An 18,696-nucleotide genomic window follows, 5' to 3' on the forward strand; every position below is an offset into this window, starting at 1 on the left:
CGAGGAACAAGGAAACGGAAGAAAGAACGAAAAGTTCGTCAAAAAAACTAACATTGCAGTCATTACACCACATTGTGTTCCCTGCCTTTGTAGGTTTAATATTACACAAAATTATTTCAATTGTGGAATTCTGTGTTAGCATCCAGTTCCTTTATTAGTCAATTGTACTTCCTGACGGGTCGCGTACTAAAGAAAAGTGTTGTTGGCATTCTTGTCAAGGGTTAAGCTTCCAGAACACATGATTTGATACGACGGCTGTTATTAGCCGAACTCACCGCGGGATGAAACACGTTGATAGCGTTCTCAGCTTCTTGTCCTCTCTGTTTGTAGCCAAACACAAGATCAATCCACTGGTTTAGGTACTGCGACACGTAATCTGATTCTAAGGCCTAAAGAACAACAAAGAACATACGCGAAGCCTTCAGTCAAACTTATTAAATCATGGAAAACCGAGCAGGTGAAGAGAATACGATCAGCTTGGGCCATATTCTCTGAATAACAAAACTGTCTCAATTGGTATCACACCAAAATAAAGAACAAAGAAAGAAGTCGCTATTCATTTATTGAACTCTCGCACAAGCATGATCAAAGCCAACTTATAATTTCATATTTCACGATTTCGACATTTCCTAGTTTGTTCATTGATATTGTAGTACCCTGAAAAACAACAATAACAATAACAACAACAAAAACAGCACAAACTAAAAAACTAACTGTGTATCACATTCACAAAGATACAGTGATTTGTGTAATTCTCATTACTTTCTCCCTTTCCTGATTGCCATTCGATATGGAGAAACTCGAGTTTAATCATGTATGCGGCCTACCTGTCTATGTATTAAAATAAACAGTCTTGTGCTGCCTTTGGCCCACTGCGGAACCTCTACGTTCATAACACGCTGGCCATTTTGACGAAGGCCAAAATCGAATCCTGAAAGGAATCAATGATAGTGATAATGATCATGATGACAAGCAACAGTCGTTGACTCTTCTTAGCATCATCGAAAGATGTTACTGAAAAGCGCTCTTTATAGAGAAGTGTACTGTGATTTGGTAGAGGCGTTCAATTGTTGTGAGCATACCGTAAAATCCTACGTTATAAGCCCTGGGCTTATATAACTTCAGAAGGGGTTTTGGGTGGGCTAATAAACAGGCCGAGGGGCATATGAGTGAAATAAAAAAAAGAAAAAAAATGTTTCGGAACGACAAGATAAAACATATCCGAGAGACGAATTAAAGCTAACATACCATTTCATTTAGAGCAATTACCCTATCTTATTACCCTATTATTACCCTATTAGCACCCTATTAGCCTGTAACTTTCCATTAAAATTTTTGATATTTGTAAAGAAACGCACTTATACATTGGATGGGCTTATATTCGGAATAATATCTTTGTTAGCAAATAGAAGGGCTTATATCCGGAGGGGTTAAAACCGGGGAGAGGCTTTAACGTGGGATTTTGGTGTAGTGCGTCATGATTCCTAAGTTTTGCCGACAGGAATTGAACCTTGTCAGTAGCTAGAGGAAGTTCATCGAAGGTTGTAAATTAACAGTCGTAATATTTCACTATTCAATAAGTTTTCAGTTTTCACCAAAGATATTCATATTCCAGAAGTAATGATTCAAAGCAGATGAATAATGTATCATCCACACTGCGCCAAGGAAATTTGAAAACGCACCGTTTATTTCTACGATTAGGCCTACCTTCCACACTAATCCGTCACGAAAACGAAGCATTTCGAAAACGCCGCTCAAACCTGAAAAATTTGAAGACGCCGGCTTTGCGCTTTAGTGTGGACGCAAAACATTGTCAAAACGGAGCTTTTGGAAACCGATGCCTCACGATGATCATGTGATTTCTATGCCGAAGTTTTCCTCAAACACAAATCCACTCCGGCGTAGTTTGTACGGGGCTTACGACATTGTTCTCGCCTTAACAGAACACTAGCGATCTCGTATGCGTATCGTTACCTTCAATGTTTTCGAGGAATTCAGGAAGAAAGAAGAACTCTGGGATCAGCTCTTTGACATCAGTGGCGGACTCAAACGATGACAGACGCCAGGTGGTCGCCATGGAGTGAAACGTCCGATCCGGGATATCAAAACTGCGATCTAACAGAGACCATGAAATTGCAAAGATAAGTACAGCCGCTCATCAAGGGATCTGAACAACAGCACTGAATATTGGGCTATGCCAGATGACGTAAGGAAGAGAAACAATGGCGACAACGAAAATACGGTAAGATTAAAACAACTTGAATAAAATTCACTCTCCGTTCGTATATTTCAGCTTAGCGAGGTAAAAATTAAAAAAAAACAAATCGTGATTTCCAGTCGCCCATGGCGTTGTACTATTAATTAAGACCCTAAAGTTGCCTCTGTTACTTTGGTACATTTTTTTGGCTCAGAAGTAAAAAACTTATCAGAGAGACTCCACCGATCTCTGCTGTGGTTCTTCGTCAATATGGAAACACCACCCCCTAAACTGTAACCGCTGTTTCCACTTGTCCAGTTCCCCGCGGTTTATAGTCAACTATCTTGCCCTCTCGAATTGTTTTAAGTAGAAAATAGAAGGTCTGTGAAGAGACTTAGTCTCTCAAGAGGAAGAAAGCAGTTGATGTCACTCATTAAAGTTTTTATTTTAATTCGTTCTTGTTAATCTGCACCTCTTTTGTTCTTAGGGCTACGGGGATTGCTTGTGTTGTTTACCTATTGTATCGTTTGGCCAGTTATAAAGAATCTTATACACTGGCCAGGTTGCCACGTAGAAGGATAAAACTTAAGGTGAGCGACGCCATTTTTCTAAGAAACGTTTGAAGCAGGTGTTCATTGCAGCGCGTACCTTGATATTGCAGAAACATCTTGGTAAATGGAGGCAGTCGAACGAGGAAGTGTAGAACTGTCCCACTGTTAGAATAATGACATCCATAGTGATAGGGCGCTGACATGGGATCCTCCTCATTAGCGCGTTTATACTCCTCTTGTAACCACTATCAACACAAACAATGTCACGTCACACACGTTAGAACTAACGAGTGACACAGTAACGCCATCAAAACACAGACATCAAAATATTACACGCGTAATATACACGAGGAAACAGTTCCTCTTACTTCTATTCCGTGGAAGTAAGGGGACATGACATGAACATTATTTAATTGTCAACCGAGGGTGAGGTCTTTATGGGAAATCTCAGACCGAGTCCTTGCCGTATTGACCGAGCGATAGCGAGGTCAATACGGCAAGGTCGAGTTTTAAGACCCTCTCGTAAAGACCGAACGTTCGAGGTTAATAAGTTGTTTATTACACTTAATCTGTCAGCAATACCTCGTTTTTTGCTCTTGCTTTTAACTGATTACTTTCGCTCCTACAATGACAATACTTACTCTAAAGTTTTCTCTGTATTTGCGTTCCTTTGATTGATTTTGAACGGCTATCGGACGAGAGAGGTCACTGAAAGAAATGCATAACTGTCTTTGAAACACTTTGCTTAAAACGAATAAACAAAGAAACAAATAATAACAATAAAAACAAATGTTTCACACTTAAGTCAAGATAGAACCAATTCAATCCCACCACCAAGAAAGTTTTGAAGGTCGCCCAAAAGTGTAACCGTGTGAACACTGTTGAAAATGTCAAGAAAAATTCTCTCCGTTCGCAGGTTCCACTGGGGCGGCCAAAAGGCCTGTTCTGCTAAGTGCAACTTTGAGGAATGTTTATCACTGGCAGAGCGAAACCAGTAAACAACGACACAGTAACATAGCAATACCGGAAACTCTTGATATCAGTAAGGTCCAACACCTCGTGACCAAAGTCGGCCAGCACGAAAGGGAAGACGGGATACTGCATGAGGTCATTGAATGAGCGGCCCGCCATCTTGTTTAGTTCGGTGAGGTACTGAAAGTTGGTCATCTGGCCAAAACGCCAGCTGAAGACAACAAGCAATACGTAGTTAGACTGACTCATACAAAGAGACCGTGGAATTTATAATATGCAACAATCGACAAGGAAAATTCAAATTCGCTAAGCCTACAGATTTGATCCTCGAAATTGCTTAGTAACGTGACGTATTCTCGTTACGTCATGCTCACTTGACAACTACTCGTAAATGCAGACAACTACTCGTAAGTGCAATCTCGCTAGCGTTTGATTGGGCGATAAGAATCGACTCTTAAAGCGTTGCGACGATTTGATCAAAAGGCAAACATAAAGAATAATTTAACACAAATAGGACAGGATAAAATACACGGAAGGCTTGCGTCTTGAACGTGAAAACGGAACGTGAATCAACTCTAAGTAAGGGTCTCGTGACAAGAGGAATAAATCAAGAAGAAAGTAATTGTAAGGTTCAATTGGCTTATTAGGAACGGGATTTCGTCGCGCAATGCACTTGTTCTGAACAGAGTCATATTCCATGGACAAATTGTCTTTGCGTTTATAGCACGCGTAGCCTTGCGGTAGTAGTTATACCTTTGTGTCAAAGTGACGAGATGTTCTTGTTGAGGTGCTTCATAACACGGCAGATTTCTCTGTTTAAACTGTTCCAGCACGATCTCGCGATCCTACCAAGAGTAATTAAAACAAAACAAAACAAAACAAAAAACAAAACAAAAAATAATAAGAAATAAAAACAAATAAGAAATACAAAAAAGTGTCGAATTGTTTAGCACTGTAGTACTGATAAACCATTTTACAGTTGTCTGCTCAGTGACCTGGCCTTTGGATGGCAGCGAGGCTGGAGATGACCTTGTTTTGATACAGACCTCACTGCTTTTGCTGTGTAAATCAAGTTGTTCTGATGCTAACTAGGTACATTTACATGACAAATGCAGAGAGGTCTGTATCAAAGCAAGGTCATGCAAAGGCCAGGTCACCGAGGAGACAACTGCAAAATGGTCTATTGTGGACAATGAAATAAGGGAACAAAATAATAATCGTTGATATTCAAGCCGTAAAAGAAAAGAGAAGAAAACAACAACAACAAAAAAAACAAAACAAAAACACGGAATCGTGTCATTAAGTTCTTATTCCCAATGTAATCCTTCTTTAGTTACTCTTGGGTCACTCTCCGCTTGGTAATCTCCCGAAACTGTAGAAATAACCAAAGAACTGCGGACGAACTAGGTGCTGACCAAGTCTAATATAACTTACTGATATGCTAGGTGCTCATGAGGAGAAAGTTGCAAACCAATGAGTTATGAATTCTTGCTAAAGCTACACAAAGCACTGGTAGTAGTATTAGCAAGTCTAATGTATCAACGAAAAATGGCAAGTAATTAAAATTGCGACTAAAATACCTGTCTAGTGTCGAAGGCCAACAGATAGGTCCGTCCTGTGGTGAGAAAAATCTCCAACGCATTATCCTGTTCGTGAAGAAGGACAGTCAGTTAGTTTAGAACAAAAAAAGTTATCTTGACTAGCCTTACCAAGGTACTAACGAAGTGATGGAGATATCGAGAATTAGAAAGGACTTTACCATAGTAATGTGCAGTGTTTGTGCGGCAGAACTTACCTTTAAAATAAGGAGGATTAAAGCGCGAACTGTTAGAAAATATACCATCAGTGTTTCGATGACGGTTGTAATTTTCCTCTTAGTTAAAGACATTAACCGAAAGAAAGGCTAACAAGTCATAAGGAAACCGCGGAGATTAAAAAAAAAAGAAGACGACGGGAGTCCATTTTCTTCTAAAATAAGAGAAACGTCCGGGTTCGAAGTCTGTGTGTAGCTAAGGAAGCGGGAAATCTTCACTAAAATACCAAAAGCACGCATTGAACGAGGAAGGATTGTCCATTATCTCAAGATTACTTGTCACTAGGCCGTGACGGGTAATGACGAATTATTCAGTATTACTAGTCGTATTTCTACTCCCCTTCCTTCCCGGATGAAACCTTCTACGCAGACGTTCATAAGGTTCGTCATGCACTCCTTCGCAACAAGCCCTACGAGCGTCTGCTATAGCATACTACCTTGAATGCGATGCTAGTCCTTCAATGGCTAGCCCCAGACCTTAATTTGACGGTACCCATTTATACACCTGAGAAGAGAGAGGCACTGTGAGAGTGCTTCCACAGTTCGAACCCAGGGGAATGTTTGAAATCCACCTCCAAATACTTGAGATCGTGTAGTATTTTACCTGAAGACAATGTCGCCTGGTTCGAATTTCTTGAATTTCTTCGTATGACCAAGAAATGGAAATGGCGTCTTTGTTACCGAGCAAAATCTATACGGACAACGAAAAGCAAGCTACATGAAACTGAGTAGTCTTAAGTAGTCTAAATTAAAGTAACAAAATGCCCCCCTCCCCCCCCCCGTCCTGATAGCAATTCAATTTACAATAACATCTGTATGTTTAGTACTTATTGCCTTCTTCTGATCAAAACACGGGAACGAATGATTGCCTGCCTTCCTAGGGGCAATCCAACTTTAAAACGAAAATGGAGAACGTTTCAAGATTGCTCAAGGTTGTTATTGCTAAGTGTTTCAGTTATCAACATGAAAACTTCAGTTATTTTCTAAACAAGTTGTTGAGTTTGTATTTTTATTCTAGTGGCAACATGTCAACGTTCGTAACCCGAGGGGTGTTCCCGCTAGACTTTAACTGGAGCATGGGTAGCAGATACTCTAGGAATAATTGAACTAAAATTTTGCCAGACACACCACTTGGCTTGTCAACTGACTGCATGACATCTGCCACAGAATATACAAACGATACCTGTGTGATATCAGTATCTGCAATAGCCTCTTCTCCGACAAAATACATGTGGCTTTCACCTGCAAAAAGAATTGTTCAACGAACTTAGAAGTTACAGCATTTCATCGCAGAGACCCGATGTCAATAAACGCACTCTCACTACTGACCGTGGCACATGTCCTGTACAACTAGTGAGGAAAATTTTGAAAATCATATCACGACAATTTCTTTGGTGATCGCACGATCTGTATTGATATCATCAGGAAAAACAAGAAATTGATCACTAAACGGGCTAAAAACGTCTATCAATAAACAAAACCACGAATAAAAACTACAATAAAGATGGCGAAATCGTCCAAAATAAGTAAAGGCAATGGTTCTTGCCGCTGACCAAATGAATCTATAACATTAACTGGCAAATTTGGAAATCCACAGCTTCATTTTATGATGAAGACACTGATGATGCTGCAAAAGCTCTAGCCAGTCTTTGTACATAATCTGTCTTGATCACTCTTAAACTGCAGATCTACAATAGCTACTAGTCATTGCCGCGTCTCCTCTCTCTCATGATATCGGATAGCGTGACACAAAATAGCGTGACAACAACTAGCGTGACATGCCCTCAAACAAAATTTCGAGACATTTGTTTTACAACTACTTACCAATCAATAGGACACCTTTGATCTTGTTGTCCAGCGTAATATTCTTACAGTGATGAAGAAAGCTGCCAAAAGTAGTTTTAAGCAAAGGCGGAAAAAAAAAAAAAAAAAAAAAAAAAATGCAGTTATAATTAGCATCAAGAGAAAAGATATAGCTTCATTATTACGAACCGGATAAAGTTAGCTCTCTAATTAACGCGAATAACAGGAATTTTTTTGTAATCACTGGTATTTCTGTTCACTACATCATTAACGCACAAAAACCAAGTTTATTTCTTCCAAACGTTTAAAATCCATGTATTGGGTAAATTCCATGACGTGGAAAATCTGTCCTGTGAATCATTTCACAATAAGGACCATAAGACCATTCTACGGTAAAATTGAATATCTAAATATGTTCCTCCCTTTGGAAAACGAGTTAGCCGACAAATTCCAAAAACTACAAAATCGCGCCATTAGAGTTTTCACCAAGTCTGATTACCATTCTAGCGCTACCGCCCTCCGCGGTAAGCTAGGATAGGATAATCTCTATATCAGAAGGAAAAAGCAAAAATTGAAATTAAAGTTTAAAACTTTGAGTGATCGGACTCCGGAGTACCTGAAGGCCTATTTAAACCCTTCAGCATGGACTATGGACTCACAAATATTGAAAACAAATTAGATCTGCCCAAGCCCCGTACCGATTTTTTGAAATGTAGTTTCTGCTACAGCTGGGCGCATTTGTGGAATAGCCTTCCATCTAACGTCAGAGCGATTAGATCTTTTATTAACTTTAGAAATGAGATTAATCGCCAACTGTCCTACTCGTATTCCCACACGGCAAACAAGAAAATCAGTTGTTTTTTTTAAATACCAATCTTGTAACTGATGTTTTTTTTTACCGTGTTCAAATAAAGTGTGTGTATGAAAGTATGTAGAACTTCCCCCTTCCCCCCAACCCCCCGCCCCGCCGCACGCCTTATCTCAAATTAGAAATAAACGCCCTGAATGTTAGTAACGGATCACTTGTGATAGCCACTACTTACCGAATAGTGTCAGGCGTGTCAAAGATGTAGTAGACGTTTTTCTTGCTTGAGGTTGTAGTGTCTTCAAACAGGTACGAGAGTGGAGTTCCTCTGCCTTTGGACTCTGGAAGTGGTAACAAAAACGCATGAGTACTATCACGGCAGACATTTGCAGACAGGTACAGATGGATTACATTTGGTCATTTGTTTTGTTCGTTTGTAGTTTGTTATGCCTATTATTTCTATTATTTTCTCCGCTCCTTTCTGGTTATTCACCTGTACCTAATTGTGTAAATATGGGGGCCAACAGTGAACTAGAAAACCGAATGGTTCACTTGAACCCAATATCCTAACTCTATCTATAAATTCGTAAAGATGTATTGTAAACATTAAAAAGTAGTAATTAAATTTACAAATGTAAGCTGTGAGAAATAAAGTATGCTGTTGTCGTATTTCAACACACAAACTTTTATATCAACAAGAAACCCCTTTATTTACTACAAAATAAAAATAACCAAGAAACAATGAATCCAGCAAGCGTTTTAGAAATATATGAGTTGTAACTACAGTGCTGGCATTTAGAAGCTTTTAGTTGTTGGTTTCTGTAGAACGGTTTTAAACAGATACGTAGACATTTGGCTGTCACGCAACTTTCCTCAAGATTGCAAGCAAGGCAAGTGTTGACCATCACGTTTGGGGCAAACGGCAAAAATGTCTTCAACTATTGTGCAGTGGAGTTCTTTCTTTCTTTCTTTTTTTGTATTTGCCGTGAATACTGGTATGGAATGTTTTTTTTTTTTCCTTCCATGTTTGTGTGATTTATCTAAGGATTGGAAGAAAAGAGCACATAATCAGAGGTAATTTTGCCCTTTACCATAAAATGGCCTCCTGACGTAGCCTTTTGTTTTGGCCTGTCACGCACTGCTCCCTTGTTGGGGAGACTGCGTGACGAGCCACGGAACGAATAAGCAAGAAAGCAATCTTGTTGATTCAAATCATTTCACGCGATCATGCGAAGTGTCATGCGATTGTGTTACGTCACGCGTCCGTTGAAATTCTATCAATAAGATAGACAAGCCGAAAATAGCCGTCACCCTAATACAAGCTGATACAGTTCTAACAACTCGTAAGAACAGTAACAACCACAAACCAAACTGCCCTCGCCTTCTTTCTTCAGGCGAATTCAGTTTACCGAAAGGAGGAAGGAGAAGGAGAAGAATGTAACGTTTTAGGAATGACAACACATGGTTCCTCAAGAGAAACACGATAACTTCAATAGCAATGAGACTTATCACCCCAAGGTTGATGACGAAATCGCCCGAAATACCAAGAAGAGTTTCCGCTTTCACTTTCTGGTTCTACGAAATGCTTTGATCTTTTGCCTCTCTGCAACACCAGCCCGTTAATCCAAACCAAGCTCTTACAAAGTTATTCTGGTTCATTTTATCAAAATAAGAAATGGCATCGATCATCGAAGACGTGTTAAAAGCTATTGTAGGTTTGCTTTTCAAGAAGTGCCTAGATTTGGTAGTGGACAGTCTGCCAGAAGGCGACGTAGCAGAACAAAAATTTCGAAACATGATCGTGCGTGAAATCGACGATACCAAGTCGAAGCTGGATGGACTGGTAAGAAAAGATCTACTGACAAGTATTGGCCTCTTTAAGGAATTGTGCTCCTGTATAAAGTGCTGGATATTAAATACAGTTGTAAGAAGGGTACAGCCACTGAACAAGGAGCAGTCACACGAGGATCAAGGGAAGGAACTTCACAACTCAGTTTGCAATCATTTGAAACTGACGTAAAAGTTTCGCTTGCAATGGACATGGAAAGCTTGGATGCCTCTGCCAAAAGAACGCTTGCTGATGCAAAGAAACGGTTTGATGAAGCTAGGATGAAAGCAACAGAGGCGTTCAATAACGTCGCTCTCAGCGCGTCTGATCGCGTTTGAGCCATGCAATATCGCGTGATGTCTACGATACTGGAGAAGATTGACAATCCCAAGGAGGCAATAGCAACCTGCAAATTGTGCCTTGACGAATTACACTCCATGCCAGCCGTTAAAAGTAGTTTTCAAGTTGAGAGTACAGGAGGCTTTTTGTCTTGGTTCAAGAAAAATGAACGGGCACAGATTACTCAGTCCGTTCGTGATATGAATAGTGTAGTATTCTGAGTCACAAAAGTGGCTGACGGAGTTCTTAGCAGAGAAGTGGAAGCGTGGCCTCGCATAAAGATCCGGGAACAAAATGTTAATCTCGCCATACCAAAAGGTGACAACTGTTTCCATTCCCATGTACTTCCATTGTCGTATGGACAGGAAGGAGAAGAGGAACAGAAGCTGACATGGCCACAAAGCATCACAACAAACACTACAGGTCAATTTATTGTGGCAGATAACAATCGCATCAAAGTCTTCGATTGCAATGGAAAGTTCCTGTTCTCTTTCTGTGCTACGACGGAAGTCGAAGATATTATAAAGGACGTACATGTAGCTACCGACAATGTGTTTGTACTGACCATCTCTTACAAAAGATTTAGGTTTCCTTCATCAAAAGTAACTGTGTATGATGAAGAAGGTCACCTGTACCAGTCGTCTGATGTCTGGCCAAATTCTAGTGGAATTTCAGTGACAGTGAACGAAAACCAGAGAGTCTTTGTGTTGCTGAGGCAGGGTTTAGTTCGCCTCCGCACCCCGTACACAGTAGAAGTGTGTGAAGCCGATGGTCAGCATGTGAGAAGCTTCAGTTTTAAGCCATTAGTGGGAGAGCCAGCATGCATCACCAGTGCCGGTGGCAATCACGTCATAGTTTTATTCACTGAGGCAACAAACATTCATATTCACATTTATGACGAGGAGGGCAACTTTTTGAATCACGTCAGTCATGGTCTCTTTTTCTCTGTGGCGCAAATTGGAGCAATCGCGTTCCATCTGTCAACAGAACACATTATTATCCCCTTAATACGCCGTAATGATACCGTGAAAATTGAAGTACTTACAAAAAATGGCATGCCTGTACATACTGTTCACCTCGAAACAGAGGAGATCGACTCTTTATCAGGAATAGCGGTAACCACGGAGGGACGCATCGCGGTACTTTGTACCACAAAAGAAAGTCAGAGAAACAGCGAGAAACACCTGGTACTTGTTGTTTGAGGAAAGCGGACACAAGCAAGGGAGGGTTGGTTTTTCTCCCCGTTAATTGAGAGGAGAAATCGATACTCGAGACAATAATTGCCAACGAGACAGGCGAGCGAAAACGCGAGCCTGTCGAGGCGGCAGGATATAGAGCCGTGCGTAGTTTGATGGCCATGCAGAAAAAATCTCAGATCTTTCAGCTCGATTTTCGTGTAATCCGGTTCCGTCAGTGATATATTTTTGGCCATATTAGGATGTAGCCGGAAGTTGTCGATATATCGCACAAACCAATCAGAACACTATTTTTCTTTGTGACGTTACGAGGCTTCGATATTTGTTCAGCTCCCCTGCGTGCGGAACTATTTTGCCTACCATTCTGCTTTTTGAGGCGCATACATCTTGGATTTGTTGTGATTGAATCGTACAATTTTTAAAGCTCAACAAGACCCGAGTTGTTTTTTGGAATGAATTCGAGTGTTGCTTAATTGATTCAGAGTAACGCTCGGGATTTGCCATCCGTTCGACGAATTATTTCGGTAAGTAGTTTGTCTGACATTCTGCTTTTCGCTGTGGCTACATGTCCAGCAGCCGGACAGGCTTTCTAAAATACTCTGTGATCGGCAGTGAGACTTAACTTATTTTTTAAAAAAGTAAAACTACGTAACAAGAACGTTATGATAGGCGACCCCAAAAGGAATCGAACTCGGGTCACCAGATATCCATTACCACTGCGCCGGCTGCCGGACATAGAGACACAGCGTCTGCTTTTTGAAGGTGAATGTAAAAGAAGTTAGTAAAGGATCAATGAGGTGCATGTAACTTCGATTTAACGCGTTTTCACGGAGACAAAAGTGTTGAGCAGAGAGCAGTGTACAACAAGCTTGCATGTAACATGACGAAGATTATCAATGTTGTTTGTTTGATTTGAATGTGTTTTTAAAGGATTATTTGCAATCAATTCGGTGATTCGCGGTAAGATTTTACGTGATTAATGGCATATGTTTGGTATGAAGTTTCTTTTAATTTCAAGAACTTTGCCCAGAGGTCGTCAGAAGTGAACTCATTGGTTCGATCTGAGCTGTCAACGCGTTGATTGAAATTTACTCTCAAAGAGCGCTTTCGCTCAAATAAACACCTGAATGAGGTTTTCCAATTATGCGATTCAATCGCAACAAATCCAAGTTACATTCACCTTCAAAAAGCAGAATGTCAGACAAACTACTTACCGAAATAATTCGTCAAACGGATGCGTTACCCTGAATCAAATAAACAACACTCGAATTCATTCCAGAAAACAACTCGGGTCTTGTTGAGCTTTAACAATTGTACGATTCAGTCACAACGTAACAAATCCAAGATGTATACGCCTCAAAAAGCAGAATGGTAGGCAAAATAATCGCCCAACGAGGTCTCGCACGCAGGATTTTAAAAATACAAAAAATATTAAGTGTTTAGCGTTTTGTTCACTTACTGAGGTGAAAAATAAACAATGTTGTGTTCAATTACAGCAACAATTTGAAAGAAATTGATTTTAACACCTGTTATACTAGAAGTATCCCAAATAAATATTACAAAATTCAATCGACACAACTCAATTCACTCGTTGGCACTTACCGATAGGTATAACTAGTATATTTGTAACAAATATGAAACATCGAATAAATTTACGCTTCAGGGAATGCGGTTTAAGAAAACCATAACGGCAACGGTAATAGAAACAGCAACGTCGTTAAGGTTTAAAGAACTTACACTGTGAGGATTTAATATGCAGTGCAGTGGCCGGGCGTGGAGATGTGTTATAATTATTTTTATTCTGATTACTTCTTCTATTTGCGTTAGGTGGGAAGTGAAATCACAGATATAGCGTTTTACACAATGTCGAAATACGAATTTCAGACGCGCCTTCTAGAAAGAAGAGGTTACCAGGCAGATACATGAAAAACCAAACAAAACAAAACACGACAACGATAGAATGCTATATGATAGTATAATATACTCTTATTAGTGGGTAGAGTGCGAGCGATAGTTTGCTTGCCAAAACCCTCAGCTGTAAACAAATAAGGAAGACACTGAAAAGAAATATCACTGTTGTTAGATCCTGGTGAGCCCGAAGATGAAGTACATGAGGCTTATCACTTAATGGACTGAAAAGCTCAGAAGCAATTCTAAAGTATCGTTCAAAGTTTACAGTCTCGCTCTTTCCTTTCTTATCGGTACAAATGTCCTTAAGTACTTTGCCCATTGTTACTCGTGTATTACAAAAAAAACAAAAACAAAAACAAAAACAAAACAAAAAACAAAAAACAAAACAAAACAAAACAAAACAAAACAAAACAAAACAAAAACAAAACAAAAACAAGAAAAAAAAAATCAACAAATCACTTACTTTTTCCACAATAGTCCTCCATGAGGTATTTCTCGTCGACGTCCAAGTGATACCGCTGAAGGCGACACCGTACGCGGCCTGGGCCCTCAGTTGGGTCCAGTCTCCAAGACGATGGGAAATGCTCAGCATCGTACCACACAGATCTAAGGAAAAATCAAATCTATCCTGAGTCGTCGTCCGCTGTTCGCAATCCGATTGAACCAGTCTTCACCATACTTGTTTCCGTGTGGTTCATTAATACCTCCAGAACGATTCTCTTTTTTCATACTTTAGTAAAAGACGATAAAGTTTAACGCGATATTGCTCGTGGGTTCCTGTAACTTACACCTTCAATTAAAGATCATTATTATATGGCTAGCTCCGTGAGCGGGCAAGATGAATCAAATCCTGCGCTGTGATTGGCTACCCGAGCGGCCAAGATAGAGCTATCTTGCCCGCTCGGGACTACCCGCCGCGTCCCGCAAGAAAAATTTCCCCGAAAGCCAGATAATAAGTCCTTTATTGACCAAGCTTGTTTGGTCAAGATGCCTGGATATTGTCCTCGTTCTGTTTTTGCGAGTTTATGGACCTCGACTCCGTCTCGGTCCATAAACACGCAAAAAAAGAACTTAGCCAATATCCAGCCATCTTGACCTCACACTTGGTCAATAACCCATATATATTTCTATTTTACGTTTACATCAATTTGAAGGGCATCTTCTAAGTTTAGTCGTTATAGTTTCTGACCCATGTTATTTCAAGGGCCAGGGTAGAAACAAACGTTTTGCTGTTGCTGTTGTTGTTGCCAGCAAAACTGGAAAAGCCACTGCCAAAGTCGTGGCGCATAAAAGCTAAACATGGTTTCTGTCACCAGGTAGAAATCAGGTTTGTCTTTCGCAATCTGTTGTAACGCTGTTTAATTTAAGCCATAAATACTTTCCATTTTTGGCCAGTATCTGCTTTGTGTTTGTACGTTTCAGGTCAGTATTTATAATTTCTAATTAGTTTGTGTATGAAATATGACCTAGCTTAGCCTGTTCTCGGTAGTTGGGGACGAGCGAAAAAAGAGGAGGTTAGCGAGAAAAACAACAACAACAACGACAACAAATACAAAACAAAAACGCGGGGGACTGAGGAAAGGACTGCTAATTAGTTCCTCTCGCTCGCCCACTTTTCTCCCCGCCTACCGAGAGCCTGGAACAAGCTAGACGAGGACCGTTCTAAGACACTTCCTTCCAACGGGTATAGTTCACCGTGCTCCTACGATCTCTCATTACCGTTCTTGTCAACAATTACGTTACAGTGCATGTCATACACTACCTCTCATGAATGAGCCGCTCGATAAGTTGGCGCCACTTTTTCCGGATCTGCACCTCGGCAGAAAGCGCGTCTCTGGTGTGCTTCAGAAGGGCCTGTCGCTTGGTGTCTTGAATCTCTACCACTACTCTCGTCACATCTCTAGCTACAGAAGAAATAGCTTCACTGAGGTCCTCCGTTCTCTTATCCAGCCTGTAACAAAAAAAGTTCTCCTTAAAAAAAAAAACTGTCACCCAAAAGTACTGCAATCTTGATTGGGCTTGCCCAGTCTTTAACGCCTTGCTGCTGAATACATGTTTCCCATCGCTTAAATTGCATCACTACAGATTTTCTGGGCTTCTAAATATCGCTAGTTGCCTGCTGCCCTCGGTTTTTTATTGGTGAGGTACACGTTTGCCTGCACTTTTCAACTGCTGCAAGTTATTTGAATACCAAATTTTCGCCAAAAAAAATACAGTTTTTAACCATTTATGTCAGATTTTTTGGCTGCCATGACGCTAAATAAGCCTAAGTTTTGCTAAGAAAGCTTTTTTTTTTTACCAAAAGGGGAGATTTTTCGAGGATTACGTACAAAATTGAACAATATTTCAATTCCGGGCATGCGCATAGGCCAAAATTTGGACTAATGGCTACCTTTTGCGTTGCATGTTCTTTCTGGTTGCCGTGAAAAGGTAAAGTCTGTATGCGAGCCAAGTGGCCCATCAGGCCGGAGCTTATCCCGGTTTCTGTAGCATGAAGCGACTAGGAGTATTTCTACTCCCCCCTGGATGGGATGCTAGTCAATCGCAGGGTTACACCCAGCATTAAGTTCGCCGGTACCCATTTATACACCTGGATGGAGAGAGGCACTGTGAGAGTAAAGTGTCTTGCCCAAGAACTCAACAGAATGTCCCCGGCCAGGGCTCGAACCCGGACCGCTCGATCCAGAGACGAGCGCACTAACCATGAGGCCACCGCGCCTCCCGGTTGCCGTGAAAAGTTGGATGTTAATTACGGGCGAAGCCTAGAAATGGACCTTGATCAATCATAGGCATAGTTGACCATTTTACAACCGTTTTTGCACCAAAACTGATAACGTTTTTCGATTTGCGACGTCAGAATGTCGTAGATATCTAAACCTGACCATTGTACGGAAAGGCCTAGCCTAGTACTACTATCTGGTTATCAAGAATATCTGATGACATTTAAATTGATGACGTCACAAGTGGTACAAAGAGCACGACCATTAATTACGCATATATACGTAATTGGGGTTCAAAGGGTTAAAGTCCGACTGATTGATTTACCCTCGTACCAACGACAGCGTGAAATTTTAAACTTGGTATTTGCTTCACAGCCTTTATTACGTTCATGGTTGAGTATGAAGATGGAGTAACACGTTACCTTCTGTAAGCATCAGATCTCTGCTTCTGCCATTGCATCATTCCGGCTTTGTCTGCCGAGTCCCACAACTGCATCTACGATTCAAAACTACTAACTTCAGCGGCATGTATGTACATTAAATCATGTCTCGTTTCTGCGTGTTTTACCCGCACACGGCATCAACGTTTCAAATTTACGACAACGGCAATATAATAGAAAAGTGACTTCTCCAGAAGTCGCTAACCCGGGGTTTTCTTCCCGTAACTGCCAAGCAAGGTGAGGATTCCACATCAGGTCAATTGGATTCATTACAGAATCATGCCTAAGTGTCGCCCGGGAAAAGCTGGGTGCCCATAATGCTATACGGGCACAAAGCCTTTGTAACGAGGTTGCAAAGGCTAGCGCCGGTTTTCGTCTCTTCGGATATAAATTGAATAATTTCCAAGTTTTAGCGATATTCTTTGATTGGAAAAATTCTCCAAAAGCAGCAGTTTTTCGTCCGACTGAAACGATTGGCAAGCTGTAGCGGGAGTAACGAGAACAGGCACTTGTGACTTTCAAATTAACGCAATAGCCGGGGCACTGACCTCCTCGTCATTAGTGATTTTGCTATCGCCGGCGTTCAAGCGCATGGACTGTAGGTTAAGAGACAACATCATGGCTTTGAACTTGTCACATGTTGCCCTCTGCTCCTGAGTGAGTCCAGGATGAGCAAGAATTTTCAACAGATACACTGCTGTACGTTCACGCAACTGAGGAAAACAAAAAATACGTATAGAAAGCACATTGGAAGAATGCTGTTATGTGGTGTTGTGTACCACTAATCTAGTGGATTACAGGAGAACTGAACGCCCAAGCTGATTCCCCGTTAGTTTATGGGTAGGATTCAAGAAGATGATCATATTAGAACAGGGAAAGGGCATTTTCGCGGTATCCCACAAAATTCATATCATTAAACCAAGCCTATCGGCCGTCGCCTCTTTCGTCCTGGTAAGGTAGTGTAGAGTCTGTTGACGAGAATATGGCCGTTTTATTTGTCAAGGATATGCGACGAGGCAGGGTCTATTTATCAGCTACAATGCCAGAGCTTCAGAGTAAATGTATTCCTGACCTGGGTATTTCCTAGGTCGTTTACAGAGAGCAGCGACAACATTTGAAACGAGTTTTCCAATTCTAGTGATCTGTACTTTTGTACAGGAGTGAGGCACGATGAGGAGACACAGTATCCTAATGGTTAGTGCTAGGGTTTCCGGATCGAGAAGTGTGAGTTCGATCGCTCTGGCAGGGGAGATGTTGCGTTACCCTTTGCGTTACTTATTACGTAGCTTTGTCGCGTTAATTATTACTACCTGCCTGCCTGCCTGCCTGCCTGCCTTACTTTGCTGCATTACCTTGTTGCGTGACTTTGCGGTGTGAATTTGTACTCTGAGGTAAATTATTACTTAGTTTTATAGCCTGTCGTGTCACTTGCTTGCATTACCTTTGGTCCACCACTGCTAGTCAGGATTGTTTCTATGATCTTTTTAGCGCGTGGATGATGAACAAGATTCAGCGCGAAACACGAGAGATCCAGGTCCCGGTTTGGATTCAACAGGAACACCAGTAACTTGCCAACCTAGACCCAGGCCAACCAATCCCAAAAAACTATAAATTACTATAAATTTGAAAAGCGTTCACTTTTTCGTTTGTGTTAAGTAGTGTACCTATCGACATCATCGTCATCTTGTTAGAACCTCAAGTAATCAGCTACGTAATAAAATCTTATTAATCATACTTTGTGAAGAACAAAAAGACAGAACAGACTGACGACTGACTTATCAGGAAACAGAAAGAGAAAAAAAGACAACCTGTGAGTATTTGTTGAAAACATTGGTTGAGGTACCATCCTAAACTGCCGCTTACCTGCGCTTTTAAAGAATCCTTGGACACGATGAAAAGTTTGTAAATTTCTCGCTTCCTTCCATCCTACGCAAAAAAACAAAATCATTAACATGCGTCTCGTTTACACCGTTGTTCAGCCAAAAGTTCTCGACTGAGAAAAACTCGCACTGTCGTGAAAACGTTACCTAGCAGCCTACCTGTCAAAAACTGCTGGTCAGCCAATTCTAGAGCACAAGACTCAGCCAAATCACTGACTACATGACTTACTGTAAGCCTTCG

The 18,696-nt window shown here is 40.9% G+C and overlaps 1 protein-coding gene and 1 pseudogene across 1 annotated transcript in view; one reads left to right on the forward strand and one right to left on the reverse strand.

Annotated features, from left to right (window-relative positions):
• Positions 1-18,696, reverse strand: part of LOC145485093 (lysosomal-trafficking regulator-like) — a 61,477-nt gene that overhangs the window by 13,672 nt on the left and 29,109 nt on the right. The window contains exons 32-49 of the mRNA XM_081463735.1: positions 18,439-18,501; positions 18,017-18,151; positions 17,124-17,288; positions 16,558-16,631; positions 15,178-15,366; positions 13,879-14,021; positions 8,380-8,482; positions 7,358-7,419; positions 6,717-6,775; positions 6,138-6,224; positions 5,301-5,366; positions 4,474-4,565; positions 3,773-3,931; positions 3,390-3,456; positions 2,846-2,993; positions 1,975-2,115; positions 828-931; positions 276-389 (exon numbers count right to left, since the gene is read on the reverse strand). Coding sequence (XP_081319861.1) covers positions 276-389; positions 828-931; positions 1,975-2,115; positions 2,846-2,993; positions 3,390-3,456; positions 3,773-3,931; positions 4,474-4,565; positions 5,301-5,366; positions 6,138-6,224; positions 6,717-6,775; positions 7,358-7,419; positions 8,380-8,482; positions 13,879-14,021; positions 15,178-15,366; positions 16,558-16,631; positions 17,124-17,288; positions 18,017-18,151; positions 18,439-18,501 — 1,971 coding nt within the window. The remainder of the gene's footprint in view (positions 1-275; positions 390-827; positions 932-1,974; positions 2,116-2,845; positions 2,994-3,389; positions 3,457-3,772; positions 3,932-4,473; positions 4,566-5,300; positions 5,367-6,137; positions 6,225-6,716; positions 6,776-7,357; positions 7,420-8,379; positions 8,483-13,878; positions 14,022-15,177; positions 15,367-16,557; positions 16,632-17,123; positions 17,289-18,016; positions 18,152-18,438; positions 18,502-18,696) is intronic.
• Positions 8,494-10,521, forward strand: LOC145485208 (uncharacterized; annotated as a pseudogene).

This window comes from Orbicella franksi, chromosome 4, assembly GCF_964199315.1.
Source record: "Orbicella franksi chromosome 4, jaOrbFran1.1, whole genome shotgun sequence".
NCBI classification, from domain to species: Eukaryota; Metazoa; Cnidaria; class Anthozoa; order Scleractinia; family Merulinidae; genus Orbicella; species Orbicella franksi.